The sequence below is a fragment of the Danaus plexippus genome, assembly GCF_018135715.1.
Source record: "Danaus plexippus chromosome 3 unlocalized genomic scaffold, MEX_DaPlex mxdp_34, whole genome shotgun sequence".
Taxonomy (NCBI): Eukaryota; Metazoa; Arthropoda; class Insecta; order Lepidoptera; family Nymphalidae; genus Danaus; species Danaus plexippus.
The window spans coordinates 615,414-633,330 of record NW_026869846.1 but is presented as its reverse complement, the minus strand read 5'-3'; the positions used below and the strand labels follow the sequence as shown (position 1 = coordinate 633,330).

Below are 17,917 nucleotides of genomic sequence, written 5' to 3'. Positions count from 1 at the left end.
TTTAAATTTATGATAGACAGAGCGACTTTCTGTTTGTACTTATAATGTAATGTATGTTTGTGTTTACTTCTGACAATAAGGAGACTTGGTGGATACCAATGGGTATTTGTTAGTCTCTCACTCTTAGGAGGACCATACTACGTGACATGGGAGGAATACATATACGTTATGGATAGTACAAACACCACAAATAATATATAGTATTTAATAATTTTATATACTTCATGAAAGATGAATTTTACAGAACTATTTACTATTTTTACTCGGTTTTTAAAATTACTCTTTAATGTTAATGTCATTGTCTTCGTGTAGTTTCGTTGTTAACAAGCCAGCATCCGATAAAGGATCCTATAGAAGTCATAAGGATTATCACTTATTTTAGGACATAATGACTTAAAATGAAGGTAAAACCGCAGGGAACAGGTATTTGTATGCAAACATATAATAAGTAGGAGCAAAACATTAAGACGGATTCAAACTAGTGCGAGCCAAAGTTCCATATCGATAATTAAAACACACAACATGATTCCTTTATAAGATGTTTCTACGTACTGCATGAGTATTGTTAATATATTTTCATATAAATATATATCAAGTAGGTACAATTAATGATTGGAGTGGTCTTATAATAGGGATTATGATTTAATAGTATAGTGTGTATCCGGCTTAAGAGTTGCTCGTGATCTTATTTGAATATAATACTCCAGGTTGGTAAGGAGGTCGCTCATCCAGGTGTGATGAACGAATGGGACAGCACGCAGGAGAAGAAATACTACACCTACTACCAGTGGGTCTGCTTTGTGCTGTTCTTCCAGGTCAGTGATTTATTATCATTATATTACACATACGAGTACTCGTTATGTGTGTGTGTGTGTGTGTTTTTGGAAGTGTGCTTGTGTGTGTGTATTATTTTTTTTATAAGAGGTATTTATTAATAATGTATATTTAATTATAAAAAACTATTCGTAAACAAAAACTTTAAAATCACAAGCAGTTTCTATATTACTCTTTTTATAATTTAGCCAGCATTTATTTATTTAGAGATAATTTATTAAAAGTTAGGTCAAAAAATTAAATAGCTTTATAATTTAATTCATACGGAATAAGGCTAACCAGAGCTGAGACATAACGGGGTCTAGACAACTCCATGAAACTTGACCTACTGACACACGTTAAACGTTACTACTTAATATATGAGATCACCTTTGTATCTTTATAAGGCAAGGTACACACAGATCTTAATGGAACGCCCTTCTGTATATAGCTGCGATACTATTTAGGTCTCTTTATGATTAAATATGTTATTCAGTTATTTTAAGAGCATTTTAATGAGCGAATATTATAATGAGTGTCCGTATCTTACAACCTCGTCTTGAAAACTAAAATTTATCATAAAAGGTTTTAATAAATTATTTTTCGAGATAATTTTTTATCAGACTGGCAAAGTCGAGAGCATTTTTTGTTTTTCATAAATTAATAACTTCCAGGCGATAATGTGCTACACGCCTAAGTATCTATGGGATGCGTTCGAGGGGGGTCTCTTACGTACTATAGTGATGGGCCTCAACATAGGAGTCTGTCACGCTGAAGAGAAGGAAAAGAAGAAAGATATGATCATCAACTACCTCATCAGACACGAGAGGGTGAGTGACGGATGGCACTTAGGGCTGTGTGATAGCGACACTTTGAAAATAGTTCTTGTCGATAAAATCACCTCAAACAAAATAGTCCTATATTATCTTTTGTAAACATGTATTTTGTGTGCGGTTGGATTTTAAGCTTACGTTTACATTTCTTGTTTCAAATATTATAAAGTGACTTTTATATCATAATAATAACACTTGAAAAAATTTGTGCGTAACGAGGAACGTGGAATTTAAAACAGCCTAAGTTTAAATGGCGATTAAATGTACAATGCTTGTGTTTTATATAAAATGTATGAGAAATACATTAAATGATTTATAATAAACATTACACACACTATAATGACTTTGACACACACACACATAATACGTCAATCCGTGAAAATCCCTCACCGTATTGTCACTGAATGTCACACACAAGGATGTTTCTATTCCAGCATTGAACTAGAAATAATCAATAATTAAAATTTTGGTGAGAAATTAAAGAGAGCTTTGAAAAATACCTTGTTGTAAACTGCGCCGAAAAGCGTTAATTAGTACCGTATTGGTTGGTAGGAGGGTCGCGGGTGGCTTAAAGTGAAACTACAGAGGAGTCAGAGCTGTTCGAAACGACCATTAATATTGTAACATCTTAATGACTAAAAGCTTTTTCAATAAATAAAAGCAAGCCACTTAATTGTCGAGTACTCGCGTTATGTCTATATATTTTATATATATATTTTTAGTATGAAAGAAATCTTTACAAAGATAATTGATATTTTTTAAATATTTTATATATATAGGGTGTAAAATGAAAATATTTATAGAGAAAAAATTACAGGAACCATATATTACCGGGGTCTCACATTCCAATCTTTCTCTTGTTGAATTTTCGATACTTTGTTTTAGAATTTAATCCTTAACTCAAGACCTTAGTCAATATTGCTCTGATGCTAGCAACAGGGTTATATGATTGAACGTCTCTAGAAAGCCTCTTAATATATTTTCTGTAGTGGCATAACATTTGTATTATGGAATGTACATAATGATGCTATTTGTCGCTTTATGCCGTGAGTTTTGAACTGTCGCGGATGCGTCCACTGGCCCGGGACGATAATGGAATACAAATCGTGTCTGGGAACTGACTTCGTGTGTTGGGTCATTAATAAGTTAACAGTCCTAGATGTAGATGTCAGGAAAGAAAAATGCCGCTGGCAGTTTATAATGTTTAAACTCTCTGAACATTAAAAAAAAAAACACTTGGTAGTGATTTATTTTAATGGCGTTTTGTACTAAACCCGTTTAATGTACTCAAGTTTATCCGTATCTTGGATTTTTTGTCCAAATTTTGTAAGCAACAAAAACGTATCTAGAGGAACGGAATTGATCTGTTCCTAATTTTTTACTCCCGGTCATTGGCCACGTTACATCGTTACGTAATGTTCTCTGTATTGTTACGATTGGATCGTATCGGAGAGATCACGTCTGACGATTGTTAAACTTGCTCTAATATTCCGACATGCTTGTTCGTATCAGGAGCCGGCTTTTCCGTATTTATCGATCTACTGACAGCCGCTGCTGACTCAACGTAATTGGTTTCCGTTCCCCGAAATCCACCCTATCAAGGTCTTCTACGACAGTTGGCTGTAATTGAAATCAAGACACTTTTACGTCTTGACTTTAAATATTAACGTTGTCTTTGGGACTTGCTTAGAAATCGCGTTTTTAGGGAGCTCTTGTTTTATTATTTTGTATTGTCACAGCTGAACTGTTAAATGGGTCGTTCATTACGACGGCGTTGAATTAAAAAAACGCTGCTCTTAAATCTTATTTTTATGTTTCATATAATTCTTTTATCCACGCTCTGGCCGAGAATTCCTCTTTTGAAAACATTCCCACTTGTTATCGTAAATAAACTCCCTTGTACATATCATCGCAGAGACTTATTCAAACAATATATAGTTGTCGTAGTGCGTGCTTACTCAAGCTTCAAGCCGCCATTCACGAGCCACAAGTGGCCACGTGGTGTGTCATTGTCTCTTCACAGGTTTTGATGTTTCGTCTCTAAATCTGACCTCTTCTCCGTACCTCCTTTTGTTCTATTCGTTTCTGAAGTTGAACTTGAAATTCTGTTGATACGACATACTTGTTTTTTTCGAGTGTCGTTGTCTTTGTCACTGTTTTTATGTGCTTCATTATGTAAAACTGTGTCTATATTCGTATTGTTTTTACTGCGGTCCTATATTAATCAGTTCCTACATCACCAGCCGGCTCCGTGTTTCTCGTATTGGGTAGTCTGATGTCTCTTTCTGCTGTAACGGTACTTGATTCTCGTCCGTCTGAACTCGTGTCAACGCACTCCAAGGAATTGATTTAATGATGCCAATCATTTCCTCGTCCTAAGCAACTATTATAACTCTGTCGTGTCCTCACTACGTGTAAAGATGTTTTGTTTTCTCTCACTAAATTATAGATACGTATTCAAATTGCCTAAGATTTCATGGAGTTAAAGCGTGTCTACATTATAAAAAAACTGTATCACGTTGTCAAGTGTTGTTCCATATTAGATTCCGAGACGCCTCCAGTGTCCGATGGCGATGCGGCCGACGTATTTAAATGAAGCATTGTCTTCTACGTATCGTGAGACCACGTGTTAGTTGACCCTCACGTTGTATCTGCGGACGGGCGGACGGGCGAACGGGCATTCTTTATGATCACGGGAAGCGGCGAATAGCAGGGTCTGAATAATACATATTGCTGACATGTGTGGTAGTGAAGATTAGTTCTGCGTTGTTAGATTCGGATAGGTTATATAAACGTGAAACAACTTCTTTGGAAACTTCGATCAACTCGCAGTTCAAGAGTGTCGGTGAAAGTACGCTAACATAAAACTTGTTCAAAGAACGAGCTACAGCCTTAATGAGATTTTCGAATCTAGTTGTTTATTTTTCACACAGATTCATGTCTTAGAGTGAGTTGTTATGATAACTGACTTCACGTCATTATTTTTTACTTTTTCAACACTAACTGATGGTAACAGTTATCAGAGAACACGTTTTGTGTATCATCTCACACCGACATCAGTCTCTCCAACCTTACAGTATATATGGTTTATAAATATTCACCCTGTATATCTTGTATTGGAAGTATTTGTGAGTTAAAATTACGTAAACTTTATTGACTTATAATATAAATTAAAAATGTATTTACTATAACTGGCGTTTGATAAAATTATCATTCTTATTAAGTTTCTAAAGCAATCGCTTTGTTGATATCTAATTTAAATCACAAAACACTCAATTGAAAGTAAAATTAGCCACTTATGAATGATACGGGTTGCATACGTATCTTACGAAGAACAAATAGCGTTGGTGTCCCGCAAGGCACTCGGTGGACCCCCAACTCCTTAACAATTCACGTATCCCTGTATCAGAGTGGGCCACTTGATACAAGGACTGGGGAACGTTTGTAAAGCTATATATAGGATGTTGAAATAAAATTAGACGAAGGGAGTGAAACTTCAACAATATTACGTTACAAAGCAGAACTAGAGCAGACAATGAAACGTTAAAACGACATTCCCGACGTTGCATAATATAACAGTAAATGGAAACGATAACGAAAAGTATGATTCAATTAATAAGCATTAACGGTAATTGTAAATAACAATAGCCTGTCTCCAGCGTAAGGACGCGTGAGGCGGCCATGCAAATGGAAGATGATTGCTGGCTACGTTAAGTTTGCATGCAACAATGCCGCCGATGATAACCTCGCTGCAATATTACCTTTTACTTGGCGATGTCACATCATTTTATCGACGGAGAATTGATGCGAGCGTTTTATATGACGTCCACGAATAATTTGTCTCCGTGCCTCTGAAATTGCCAGCCTTGACGGAATAGTTATAAAATAGCGTTTTTCTAACAGCTGAACATTATTTTTTAATTAACTTGTTGTTCTTTATAAACCCTCAAAAATTTTTCGTAGTATTTTTCCCAAAAAAAAAAAAAAATGTTTCATATATATATATTATAAACTGTAGTAAGTCATATTAATACAAGGGACCTAAAGGATCTCAATTAAATTATTGTATTTTGTACGTCGCAGATGATTCTTTATGATGAATCGCAGAATTTTCGGTATCAAAAGCTGTGAACAAAAATAATACGTAATATCTCGGTTATAATTGTCAGAGGGGAAGTGCAAAAAAAGCCAGGTGCTGTGACAAAGAACACGCATCTGCCGGGAGACGTGTCACAAAACATAATAAGATCTCTCAATCCATACATCTGCCGTGACTGGAGGGTCCTTCACGTTTGGTCTATGGGTAGAACTTTGATGTTACCGTTCAAAGCCGTTGTATTCAGGACTAAAAAAAAAAACAATTATATTTTTCGTTCCCAAATTACTTACGAGTTTTTTGTCTAGCCTTTGTTTTATTTACAAACACGTTATTACAGGTAATTGTAATGCAACAGTTAAAAACCGTTTTATATTAATCTACCAAATACGTTCTGAACGTGTTAAGTTTGTTCCATAGTATGAGATCCCGTTCAAGGTGATTTTGACAAAAAAACTGATTTTTCTGTATGTACAGCTGTTATATTTGTGTTTTTATTAGTTTTTCGAAGGTGATCTGTTATTCATTGTTCTCGGTTCATGTTTTATTAATTTTCATAGAAACCACTTTATAAATGTTTCGTTCACATTTAGTTCATTCTAGAAAATAACTAAGTAGGAGTGGATACAGAGGTACAGCTTACATATGAAGCGGTTCCTCATATTTAAGTTTAATAACTTTGTCGACCGTATTATATACGGACATTTTCGTATCGCTTTCTGTTGAACTCAAATAAAATAACAAAACTATGTGTTTTTTTGATGTTATATAAATATATCTTATAAAAAAAATATTGTATAAAAAAAAAGATACGTAGTTAATAGTAACAGATTGATTAAATAGAAAATATTATACTAAACATGACCACTGCAACTTCTATACAATACTTTATTTTATATAACAAGTTCTCCTGTTTTAATATAAACATTTAGTTAAGTTGAGAGACGAAACAAGCTGTATTATGATAACACTGAAACCTTGAACATGCTTTGCTACAGATAAGAAAGGCAAATCAAATCATTAGGCTACATCAGAAACAATATAAATATATAAATATATACGGATACACAATTTAACGTTCTCTGGAATCTTGAATTCTGGTACAATCTAGAAATGCCAAAGATAACTTACGAAAGAGTACAAAAACAAAGATCCCTTCACTGTTGAAACGGTTCTTAGGTTCCTCGTTATCTATATGTGGGTCTACCACCTACCGCGTACCGTCCCGGTGGTAAGCTTGGAATGTCAACAGACAGCGCCGTTCATTACATTCGTACATAAAAAGTGTATGAACAGAACTTGATGAACAATGATCATTGAGACGTTGTTTCGCCTGAGCTATCTTAAACTCATAGCCATTCAAATTATTAATCTTCACAAATATATCGGGGATCAGGAGTACGTTTCATCCAGTACTTTTTCAACTCATCTATCTCGTTGAATTATCACCAAATAATCCTTTTTTTTTTTTTTTTTTTTGGTAACGAGGGGAAATCTTCTGAAAGACTTCCGACCGAGGGGGAACCCGGTCGGGGTATGTGGGATTTTTACCCACTAAAACCACCTCGACGTTCTCGGCGCAGTGCGTAAGCTAGTGTAACGGGGACGGCCTGCCATTCATCCGTTCACTACGCACGAGCCCCTAAAAGGGGACTCCGCCTTCGGTAGGAGAGGTGGGCCCCACCCACACCCCCCTTCCTTCTCCAAGAACTGCCTGCCAGAACGTAAGGCCTGCAGCTCTCCATTTGCCTGGATCATCGGGCATCGGATTACCCCTCCGACACCCGCAGGCTCCTCTCACTGGGGAGCCATTCGGCGGGCATAAGCCCGCTGCCTACGACCCAGCCTACATCGGCGCCGAGGAGGGATCATCTTCCCTCCCCCTTTCGGCAGTCTCCTTCCGCGAGATGACAACCTCACAGAAAGAGACCACCGCCGCCCAGGCCCTCTCACTACCTACCATAGCCTTGACTACGGCCGGCAGCGAAAGGTCCGCGCCAACTTCGGTGATTAGTTGGCGACGCTCCGCTTCCCACGAAGGGCACTCCGCTAATGTATGGTCGGGCGTATCATCCACGCAACTGCAATGGTGACACGCCGCCGTCGGCTCTCTTCCGACTATGTAGCACAGATACCGCCCGAAGCTACCGTGCCCCGAGAGGATCTGCACCAGCCGGAAGGTCAAGGAACCGTGTCGGCGATCCACCCACTCCTTAAGGAGCGGTCGAATCGCCTCCACGGTGCGCAACCCGGCCACTGGCTCGGAGAGCCGCCGCCTCCATCGACGGAGTAGCTCCTCGTGTGCGGAGCGTCGCCAACCATCCACCGGATCCCAGGGCGGATTCACACCCTGGGATCGAGCTCGTGCGCGCCACTGGTGCACCTCCGCCAGAACTTGGGCGACCAAGTCCCAGGGAGGCGTCCCAGCGAGCACGCAAGCCGCCTCGTGGGAGACCGTGCGGTATCCACGCACCACTCTCAAAGCCATGACGCGCTGCGCTCTGTGCAGCGACGCCACGTTCGGCCTCGAGAGGGCACCGGCCCACACTGGTGCTCCGTACAGCGCCATCGAACGCAACACGCCGGTGTACAAGCGCCGGCATGTCGCGCTTGGACCACCGAGATTAGGCAGAAGCCTTCCGAGAGCGTTCGCCGTCCCGAGTAATTTCGGGACGAGACCGCGAAAGTGCTCCCGGAAGTTCCACCTACCGTCCAGAGTCAGCCCCAGATATTTCATCCGGGGACTGAGCTCGACGCGGACGCCGCAGATGTTGATGCTGGCGCCCGGCGGTGGTCGTGCTCGAGGGCCGTGGAACAGGAGGGCCTCGGTTTTGTCGAGACCCACCCTCAGCCCGAGCATCTCGATGCGCCGTACTATCGAGGCGGCTCCCGCTTCAGCTCGCAACGTCGCCTCTGCCAGGTCCACGCCTTGGGCCCCGACGAGCGTGTCGTCCGCATAGCAGACGACGCTCAGCCCGGTCTGGAGGGCGCCGCGAAGTACGAAGTCGTACCCCAAGTTCCACAGGAGCGGCCCGAGGACTGACCCCTGCGGAACCCCGCAGCGCACCTCGTGGCGATGGACCCTACCGTCTCTCCCCACGAACGAGATCTCTCGTTCGCGGAGATAGGACCCGATGGTCTGCCGGATGTAAAGTGGCAGACCATGGTATCTGAGGGCCTCTTCAATGACACCGAACGGAAGGGTGTTGAATGCGTTGGAGATGTCCAGGGACACCGCCAACATCACCCCACCCCCCGAAACGGCATCATCGGCGAGTTCCCTCAGCTTCGAGATGGCATCGATCGTAGACCGGCCACCCCGAAAACCATACTGGCACTCGGCCAGGTCGGGTCCGTTGCTGCTTAAGTGTGCGACGACACGGGTAGCTAGGATACGCTCGAAGAGCTTCCCCGCGTCGTCTAGCAGCACTATGGGACGGTATGCAGATGGCGAGTCTGCAGGTCGACCTTCTTTCTGGAGGAGAACGAGTCGCCCTTCTTTCCAACATGATGGAAAGCGACCCGATCTCAAACACTCGTTGAGGATCTCCACGAACCACTCGGCCAACTCGCCCAGAGCCAGGGCCAGGACACATCCGGGGACGCCGTCCGGCCCAGGGGCGGTTTTCTTGGCTTTGAGAGGCCGCAGAGACTCCTCGAGTTCCTCCAGAGAGACGGGCGGAATAAATTCCACCCGGTCCGGCCCGCGTGAAGTGCCAGCCTCCGCTAGCATCGAGTGCGCCGTCTCCGCAGGGAATAAGGCACTCACGACGCTTCGCAGAAGCTCCGGCTCCAGACTCTCCGTGACCGGGGCCATCTGGGCCCGGATCTTATTCCGGGCACCGAGATACGGACGCCCCCACGGGTCATTGTCCAGACGCGCAAGCAACTCCTCGCGAGCCGACTCCTTCGACCTGCAGATTGCGAGCTGAAGCCCGCTCTTCGCTCCGTTGAAGGCGTCACGAAACCGACATTCGACGGCTTCGTTACGAGGGTGCCGCCTCCGTTGTCGGATATACTGGCGTCTCGCCACCGCGCAAGCCGCACGCAGCTGCGCGATCTCTGACGTCCACCAGTACACCTGGCGTCTGGGGGAGCGTTGCGCGACGCGAGGCATCGCAGCATCGCAAATCCGCCACAGGCTGTGGCGAAATTTGCGCGCCTCCCCATCCACCGAAACGGGCTGCTCCACTCGCATCGTCCAAGCTTGGACGATCGACGCCTCCACCGCCATGTCCCTGTCGAGCTCGGTCAGGGACCATCGTGGGAACGCCGAAGCGTTCCCGACGGGTCGGCGGCATCACCAAATAATCCTTTTTTTTTTTTTTTGTTGACGGGGGGAAATCTTCGTAAGACTTCCGGCCGCGTGGGGGACGCGACCGGGGCATGTGGGATTCTTACCCACTAAAACCCCCCGATGTCCTCTTTCTGCGCTATCGCGGAGGACGTGGGAACCGTTTAACTACCACGACCCCGCAGCGCTTGCCTCTCCCGGCTTCGTCCGGGCTTGGCTCTGCCCAGTGCGGCGGCTTGGTGACGTGCCGCCGCTTGCCTCTCCGAGAGCTCCCCGGACATTGGGGAGCTTGCTTCTCGGGCCCTCTTGATGTGAGCGGCGATCCCCCGATCGCCGCCCACGGGCTAGGCGTCCAATTCCATGGCAGGCGGGGCGAGAACCGCTCCTCCTCCGCCATTGGCCTTGGGCTTTTTAGGCCGGGCCATCCTTGGTGCCCTTCGCGTCTTTGTTGCTTTCGTGCCGGGGAGAGACGGCCTTGCGATGCAGCCGCTTGCCCCCAGCACGTGTGCCCTCTCTGCTTTGCCAGCAGCCTCGCACAAGAGGCAGTTTGGCGCTGCCTCGCACTCGGCCGCCTTGTGACCCGAAGTCCCGCACCGGAAACATCTCCGGCTACGGTCCTCCGGGTGCTGGCACTTCACCGCCACGTGGCCGGTGTCAAGGCAGCGGAAGCAGCGCTTAGGCCTCGCGGCCAGCAGCACCACCCTCGCCGACACCCAGCCGACCATCAGCCGCCCGGAGCTGCTGAGCTTCTTGGCGGCTGCGACCGGGACGCGCATCCATACGGACGCGTCGCCCCGTGGCCCGACCACCAGTTTACCCGCCCGAATGTCCCCAACCGAGCACCCTCCTTCCTTTGCGACCGCTTGGATGACGTCGGCGGTCGCTACGGATTCGTCCAGCCCGGTGATGCGGATCTCCGCACTCCGAACCGGACGGGCGACTTTCACGACGTCTGAGGGCAGGACGGACCTCAGCCGCTCAGCGAAGGCGTCCGCCTTTTCCTGCGCTCCCTCACCGTCGATGGTGAGGACGCGCGCACCAGTTTCGGCTAAGCGGAAACCGAGCCTGGGGATGCCGAGTTCCCCCAAGTCGATCGCCGCCTTAGCCTGCGTCAGCAAGCCGACATATGTCACCCCTTTCTCCGCGGCGTCCGCTGCTAAGGTGAGCGTGACTGCCGCGGTGGTCGGTGAACGAAGCTTCACCTTCCTCTTCTTCTTTTTCTTCTTCTTTGGGGTGGCTTTAGCTGGAGTAGCCACCCCCTTCTTCTTGCTCGCCTTTCGTGACCCGTCTGTAATGTGCGGGCCTTCGGCGGTAGAGGGACTGGATGTGGCCCCTTCATTTCTCTGCGCCGCCTCTTGAGCAGCCAATGATGGCTGCTTTGTTTGATGTCGCCTCCTGGCCGGCGCAGGGCGGGCCGCTTTCACGGCTGCAGCGGTTGTTGTAACCGCAGCGATGTCTGCATATGTGGGGGCAGCCGTCACCTTTTGGGGCTCTGGGCCCTTCCGCTTCGGTGCCTCTATGGCACCTGTTACTTCTACGGCCAGAGCAGGCCGTCTTCGAGGCTCCGGCAGAAGGCGGTCCTCAATGCCGGCCAGCATTGTGCCGAGGGTCTGGAGGTTTTTTCTCGAAACCTCGTCCATCAGCTGGCGAATTTCTTTTTCGGCCGGGCGGTAGGCCTGTCGGCGCAACTCCTCCATCTCTCGGCGCAAGTCCGCCACCTGTGCGAGGAGTTGCGTATTTTGCGCCTCCAACCGCTTGATCTCCTCCGAAGAGGAGCGCTCCCTCAACTCCGAGACGGCCGTCCTTATATTGACGACCGCCTCTTTGAGGCATTTTGTGAAGGTGCCCTTCAAATTTCCTGACCTCGTGGCGACCATCAGAATGTTCGCCAACGAGGCCTCGACACTTTTAGTCAGAGCGGCACTGGTTTGCGCTGACACATTCTCAATTGTAGCAGCGTTCGGTACAGGGCTTGCGCTCCTTGACGCGCTTCTCTCTTTCGCTCTCTTAACTATTTCGGCCACATCCTTCTCGGCCTGAAGCCGAAGGGCCTCCTCCTTCGCCTTGTTGTAGACAGCTTGGGCCGTCGCGAGGCCGACATACTGGCCAGGCATTGGTGGCCGCCTACGTCCCTTTTTAGAAGTGGGTGCCGCCCCTCTGCTCAAGGCGTGCATCCCGTCACTTTCTGTTTTCCTCTTGCGAGGCCTGTCTGCTCCGGTCATTGATGACCTTCCGGACTCCAGCGACATAGCGCTGAAGGCCGAGGAGTCAGAGAGATCGTCGTCACTATCTCTATCACTTCTGTCCAGTCCGGTTGGTAGCCGTGTGAGCAGAACGCGCGGAATGCGCGACGCGGCTCCGAGGCCCAACTCGCGCTCAAACTGATTGCGAGCGTTGGTCTCTTCGACATCGCTTACAGGGTCCGGTCTCGACACGGTAAGGTGCGCCGAGCCCGGCCTAATGCCCAAAGCCGAAACGTTTTGCAAGTCGGAATCCGTTGTCATATTGCCATGGTCGTTACTTCTCCTCTCTTCTTCTCCTCCGATCGTATTGGTGGCACCCCCCGTATACATGGGCCGACCCCCCGCCGAAGCGGGAGTGTGGGATTCCCCGGCAATAATACCGGGACCCACCCGGGGACTATTTTTCTCAACACGATTTTCCATTTTTTGTTTTGACCCTTTGAGGTAGGGCCAGACCTGGTGCCCTTGGGACGAGCCGCCTGCTCGCCATGCATCCCAAGGCCGGGCACCAGAACCAAAGATTAGGGGCCGTATAAGCCCATCCATCAGCATTCATCCATCACACATTCACAAGCCTTTCATTCTACGGGCTGTTCCCCCAGCCCGGACCGAGACCCTAAAACGAGGTCAAGGTCCCCCTCCCCGTGACTGACTGCACCGGAAAAGCCGGTGGGCGATGGGGTCGTCACGTCCCGACGCCGAATCACCAAATAATCCTATTTTATCTTCTACCAACTATAGGCAACAGATTAGAAGTTGTAAAGTCTTTTATGATTCAGAATATTTCGATGTGTTTATATAAATCAGTTTAAGTCATGTAACATTCGTCAAATTTGTTTAGCCCTCGTTACATTGGAATGTGCTATTGTTGATGGCTCCCTATTCACAGATGTGGCTCATGTACATGATATGCGATCATTAATTATTGATTATTTCTAGTTCAATGCTGGGATAGAAATATCCTTGTGTGTGACATTCAGTGACAATACGGTGAGGGATTTTCACGGATTGACGTATTATGTGTGTGTGTCAAAGTCACTATAGTGTGTGTAATGTAATAAAATATACAATTGTATATGTTTTATGCATTATTTAATTATTAATGGATTTTTTATAAATTTTTTTTCATACAAAATGTAATGCAATTGTTATTTTTCGACGTGTACAATGAGTAAGCTGTTATACCCGTCTTTTGTTCAGGGTTATTTGTGTCCAATAGAATATGAAAATAATGGCTTAAATCATTTCGTTACTGCCATTCGTTATTATGAGATGTCCAAGCATTTATTATAGGAGAAGTATCACAAAGACCAAACGATATTCTTATTCCAGACTCACAAGTTGTATGCCCTTCGATACTGGGGCTGCGAGTTGCTCTGCCTCGTGAATATTGTGATGCAGCTCTGGATGATGGACTCTTTCTTCAACGGAGAGTTCTTCTCTTACGGCACCAGAGTGTTGGGATACAGCGAGGTGCCGCAAGAAGAGAGGTTCGCATCACACAGATTGAATAGTTCATTGAGCCTGACCTTTTGGTGAAATTAAAAAAAAACATGCTAGTTATTACAGCAATTGCTGTTAGATTTTATAATATTTCTAATTAAGGTTCAGTAGGACAAATCTTAAAACTTTAACCATCTTTTGGGCTAACACGAGGAAGTGTCTCAATATCCGTTATTGTCACAACGGTGGAGTATCAGAAAGGACAAAAGAAGCTATGTAACATTTCCAGATACGACCCAATGATCTACGTGTTCCCTCGCGTCACCAAGTGCACGTTCCACAAGTTCGGTGCCTCGGGCAGCCTGCAGACGCACGACTCGCTCTGCATCCTGCCGCTGAACATCGTCAACGAGAAGACTTACATATTCCTTTGGTTCTGGTACATCATCCTGGCGGTCATACTCGTCCTGCTCGTCATCTACAGGTCGGTTGGAGATATAGACGCATGTCGATTCTAAAGTATATTGAAGTAATGGAAAAATTTCATCATTTTCAAAAAGTTCATACGATAATTGTCCTATCTTTCAAATAATGTAGGTTAAAATTGCAGTAACGTTTTTTTCTACGACGCTGGCTCATGGCTTTTCGTATCCTCACAACATTTTATGGTCTCTCGGTGGATAAAGTTTCAGATATCCATTGGAGGCGATGGACACTTCTTGAACCATCGCTCCCTGTGATATAACATACATAGCAACCAAAAAAAAAAATAGGAACCAGTGCCAACGGTATAAACAAATTTTGTTTGACGGATTTGGAAGCCTATAAATCAATTTAATACGGCAAAAATTTAAATTATTTTGTCTTTTAATTGCCTAATTTAATTTCCTAAGATTTTTTTTTTGTTACCAAGCAAGTCTCTCGTCATCACTTCCAGTATTTTGAAGCAAATATTTCCTAAGGACGTTCCTATAAATCACTATTGTGTATTTCAATACAGGACATATTTCATCAAAGTAGTGTTTGATATGCTTCCAGGTTAATAATAATTTTCGTGCCGTCCGTGCGCCCCCGTCTGCTGCACGCCAGGTCCCGCACCATAGCGATGGAGTCAGCTCTCATCATCTCCCAGAGGACGGACGTCGGTGACTGGTGGCTCCTGTACATGCTGGCGAGGAACATGGACCCTCTCATATACAGGTCAGGGTTATACTACAGAGTGTTTATCATATGTGTTAGACCATGTGTACACGGGAGGTGTGCATGTGGGTGTTATATAGCTAATAGGTTTCTAGTCATAATATTCCCTAAAATCAACGTTGAACACTTTACTGCCAGTATAAATAATTTCATAAAAGATTTATAATGATTATACATCTCAGAAAACGCTACTTTGTCTATGGTTGTAGATGAGAATATTAGCGTGGGACCTCTGTAAGTGCATAAGTTAAATATACTACTTGAACTACGAATCTGTAATAAAATGAAATTTCATTTTTCAGGGAGTTAATCTCGGAACTAATAAAACGTATGGGTGAGAAGACTGGTCCGCGCGCGTGACGTCCCCCGCCCGGTCCGCGCGTCGCCGTCGTCGGCGACTGACTGCGGCCGCATGACCTCGCATCCCCTATATATACCCGGGTTAGTCCTTGTGGTACGGCCTGTATATAGTTCCAATTACATAAGTATTAATCTGACGTTCCAAATTCAAACTGCCCACCCCCCCCCACTTCACAAATTGTATGATTTCAAGTCCCACGATGGCGCCACTGTACGGCTGCGGGATACTGTTACTATACATATAAATATTTTTCCTACTGTTTCATACAAACAACGCGGTTCAAAGAAATGTAATGTTTGGAGATCAATTGGTGACAATACAATAAAGTAGTAGACTAAGAAGATATACGTAAGAGATTGCCATTAGCGATATACAGAAGCTTGTCTCGGTGGGATGAGGTGTGATCTTAGTGTTTAAAGTTATGGAGCGATACAAACAATATATATATGAGTCCAATAATATCAATATAGATATCAAAATATCCAAAAGACATGACGCCACAGATAAATAATAAAGTTAAAATCACACTTTATGTGACAAATTAATTGTTATTTAAACAGGTATGTGCTTTTGTGACTTCAGACATATGTACATGGTTGTATTTAGTTACGAATTTCAAATTTAAGGTACCTGATATTGCTCGAATGATTTTGCTTGTTGTTAAAAATGTTGCCATTTTAAGACGATTTATACTTATATTGTATACTATTGGCCTTTTTACTAATTTTTGCGCATATACTTTGAATTTACCAATCGTATATTTAGAAACTTTCAGGGTTGTAGTCCCATCTCTTTTGGTGTGGTGAAGTTATGAATTAAAAAATTAAGTCTGAATAAAATTTTTCTAGCTTTTAAATGGCAACACTATACCCAATTCCATATTTGGAATGGAGGCGTTATAAACTTTTTTGTGTTTTTTTAAAGTTAGTGCCAATTTTCTAGCATGACATTTACCTCATTTTATTATAATCGTGGCAACGTCTATGGTCGACGAGATTGCCGGAACGTTGTTGGATCTGAAATTAATTTTTTACAAGTATAAAAGACATTTTTTATCTCATTTATCATATCAATTTTATGTGAAATATTTTAGCCTTACACCAGTGCTGCCATCTACTTATATTTGTGCGTTTTTGCACGGAGTTCGACATAGATGACAATGTTTCTGAACTGATTTCAAGTATAGACTGTAATACGCCTTATGTATGTTTAAGTCTATATTATTATACATTCGTGACTTATACAAACTGATTTACATATTTTTATTTTTATGATTGTGTAGTTGCGTGTTGTAGTTTCCTTGATGTATTTTACGTAATGGTCTTGTATTGTTATACAGTGAGTAGAAAAATAAGTTGTTTCTTTCTCTTTCATGTCATTCATGAGTTTAATATAGAGTGAGCGAGACAGACATGTTCGTCTACAGCGCGTCTCAAATATTAGCAATAAACGATTATTACCTGTAAGGGACGGTGTGCTCAGACGCGTGTTCGTTTCGTGCCTCTATGTCGGAGGTAGTTTTCGATGTGATTTACAACAAATATTTTTAATGTTATTCAGACGTTGTTAAGTTTTTCCGTTCGCGCGCGGACTGTGACGCGATGTTGCCATAACAAACGCATCGTGTAGCTGGCAACACTTGTAACGATCGTCACATCAAGCCCAGTTGAGTATCGTGTATTGTACTGGTTTTGTTTCCAACCTCCCCTATGGCATGTATAACCGATATTACCTTATTATTTGTGAGGTGTAAGGTATTCCACTAGATATAGTCTAGGATCCGTCGTGATCTGTGGTTTTAGTGTATGCTGTGTAGTGAGCTCTTGGACGTCTCTCGGATACCATGAATCTTTAAAGCATCTCTATATACATTTATTCAGTTCAAACTCTATGTAAATATTGAATGTCTGTCCATAGAACAGGAATCCGTCGAAGATTACATTGAATTTTTTAATGTAAAATAATTTATCACACATATAAAGTATATATATATTAATTAAGTTTTTATGAATAGAGTTGTTTCATGCGAAGGCCGGCTCGCCCCTCCACTCCCCATCCAACGACTCATTATACTTAGACTAAGTTTAATATTTCGCATTTATATTATTTAAGTTCGGGATATTTTTTAATATATATTTTTCATGTATGGAATTTTTTTTGAATACTTTATTTATTAAAGAGCTCTAACTATGGACTAAGTTATTTTAAATAAGACGTCTTAACAAATGTATGAACTTCGGTTGAAAGCGAATTATATGATTTTAATTTTTTTATTCCCTTGTTTTATTTCGCCTTTAACGGTTGCCGACATTCAAACAACGATCCTTAATATTCTAGGAGACTAAGGTATAAGTGTGTTAATATTTGCTAAAGGACAAAGTACAGACAGGCGCTGTGTGACAAGGGTTTTACTTTTCATAGCTGTACCGTAGAGATATAATCAACAAGCGTGTCTCTACATTATAAGATATTATTTTTAATTTACATTTTCTTATATTTTATTTTTAGGAAATAATAATTTAGTATATTTTTTTATGACAGATTTTGATTAGTCTGTATAAATAAACTGAGAACATTTAACAGACTATAAAAAAATATCTTTTATATTGTTATTTAATATACTTAATCTTTTAA

General features: G+C 43.7%; 1 protein-coding gene across 1 annotated transcript in view; it reads left to right on the top strand.

The window, feature by feature from the left end:
• The window catches only part of LOC116771324 (innexin inx1), a 28,806-nt gene extending 11,250 nt beyond the window's left edge, over positions 1-17,556 (top strand). Inside the window, exons 3-8 of the mRNA XM_061527075.1 lie at positions 708-815; positions 1,488-1,643; positions 13,612-13,769; positions 14,012-14,206; positions 14,761-14,922; positions 15,225-17,556. Coding sequence (XP_061383059.1) covers positions 708-815; positions 1,488-1,643; positions 13,612-13,769; positions 14,012-14,206; positions 14,761-14,922; positions 15,225-15,282 — 837 coding nt within the window. The 3' untranslated portion in view covers positions 15,283-17,556. The remainder of the gene's footprint in view (positions 1-707; positions 816-1,487; positions 1,644-13,611; positions 13,770-14,011; positions 14,207-14,760; positions 14,923-15,224) is intronic.
• The last annotated feature ends 361 nt before the right edge of the window (positions 17,557-17,917 follow it).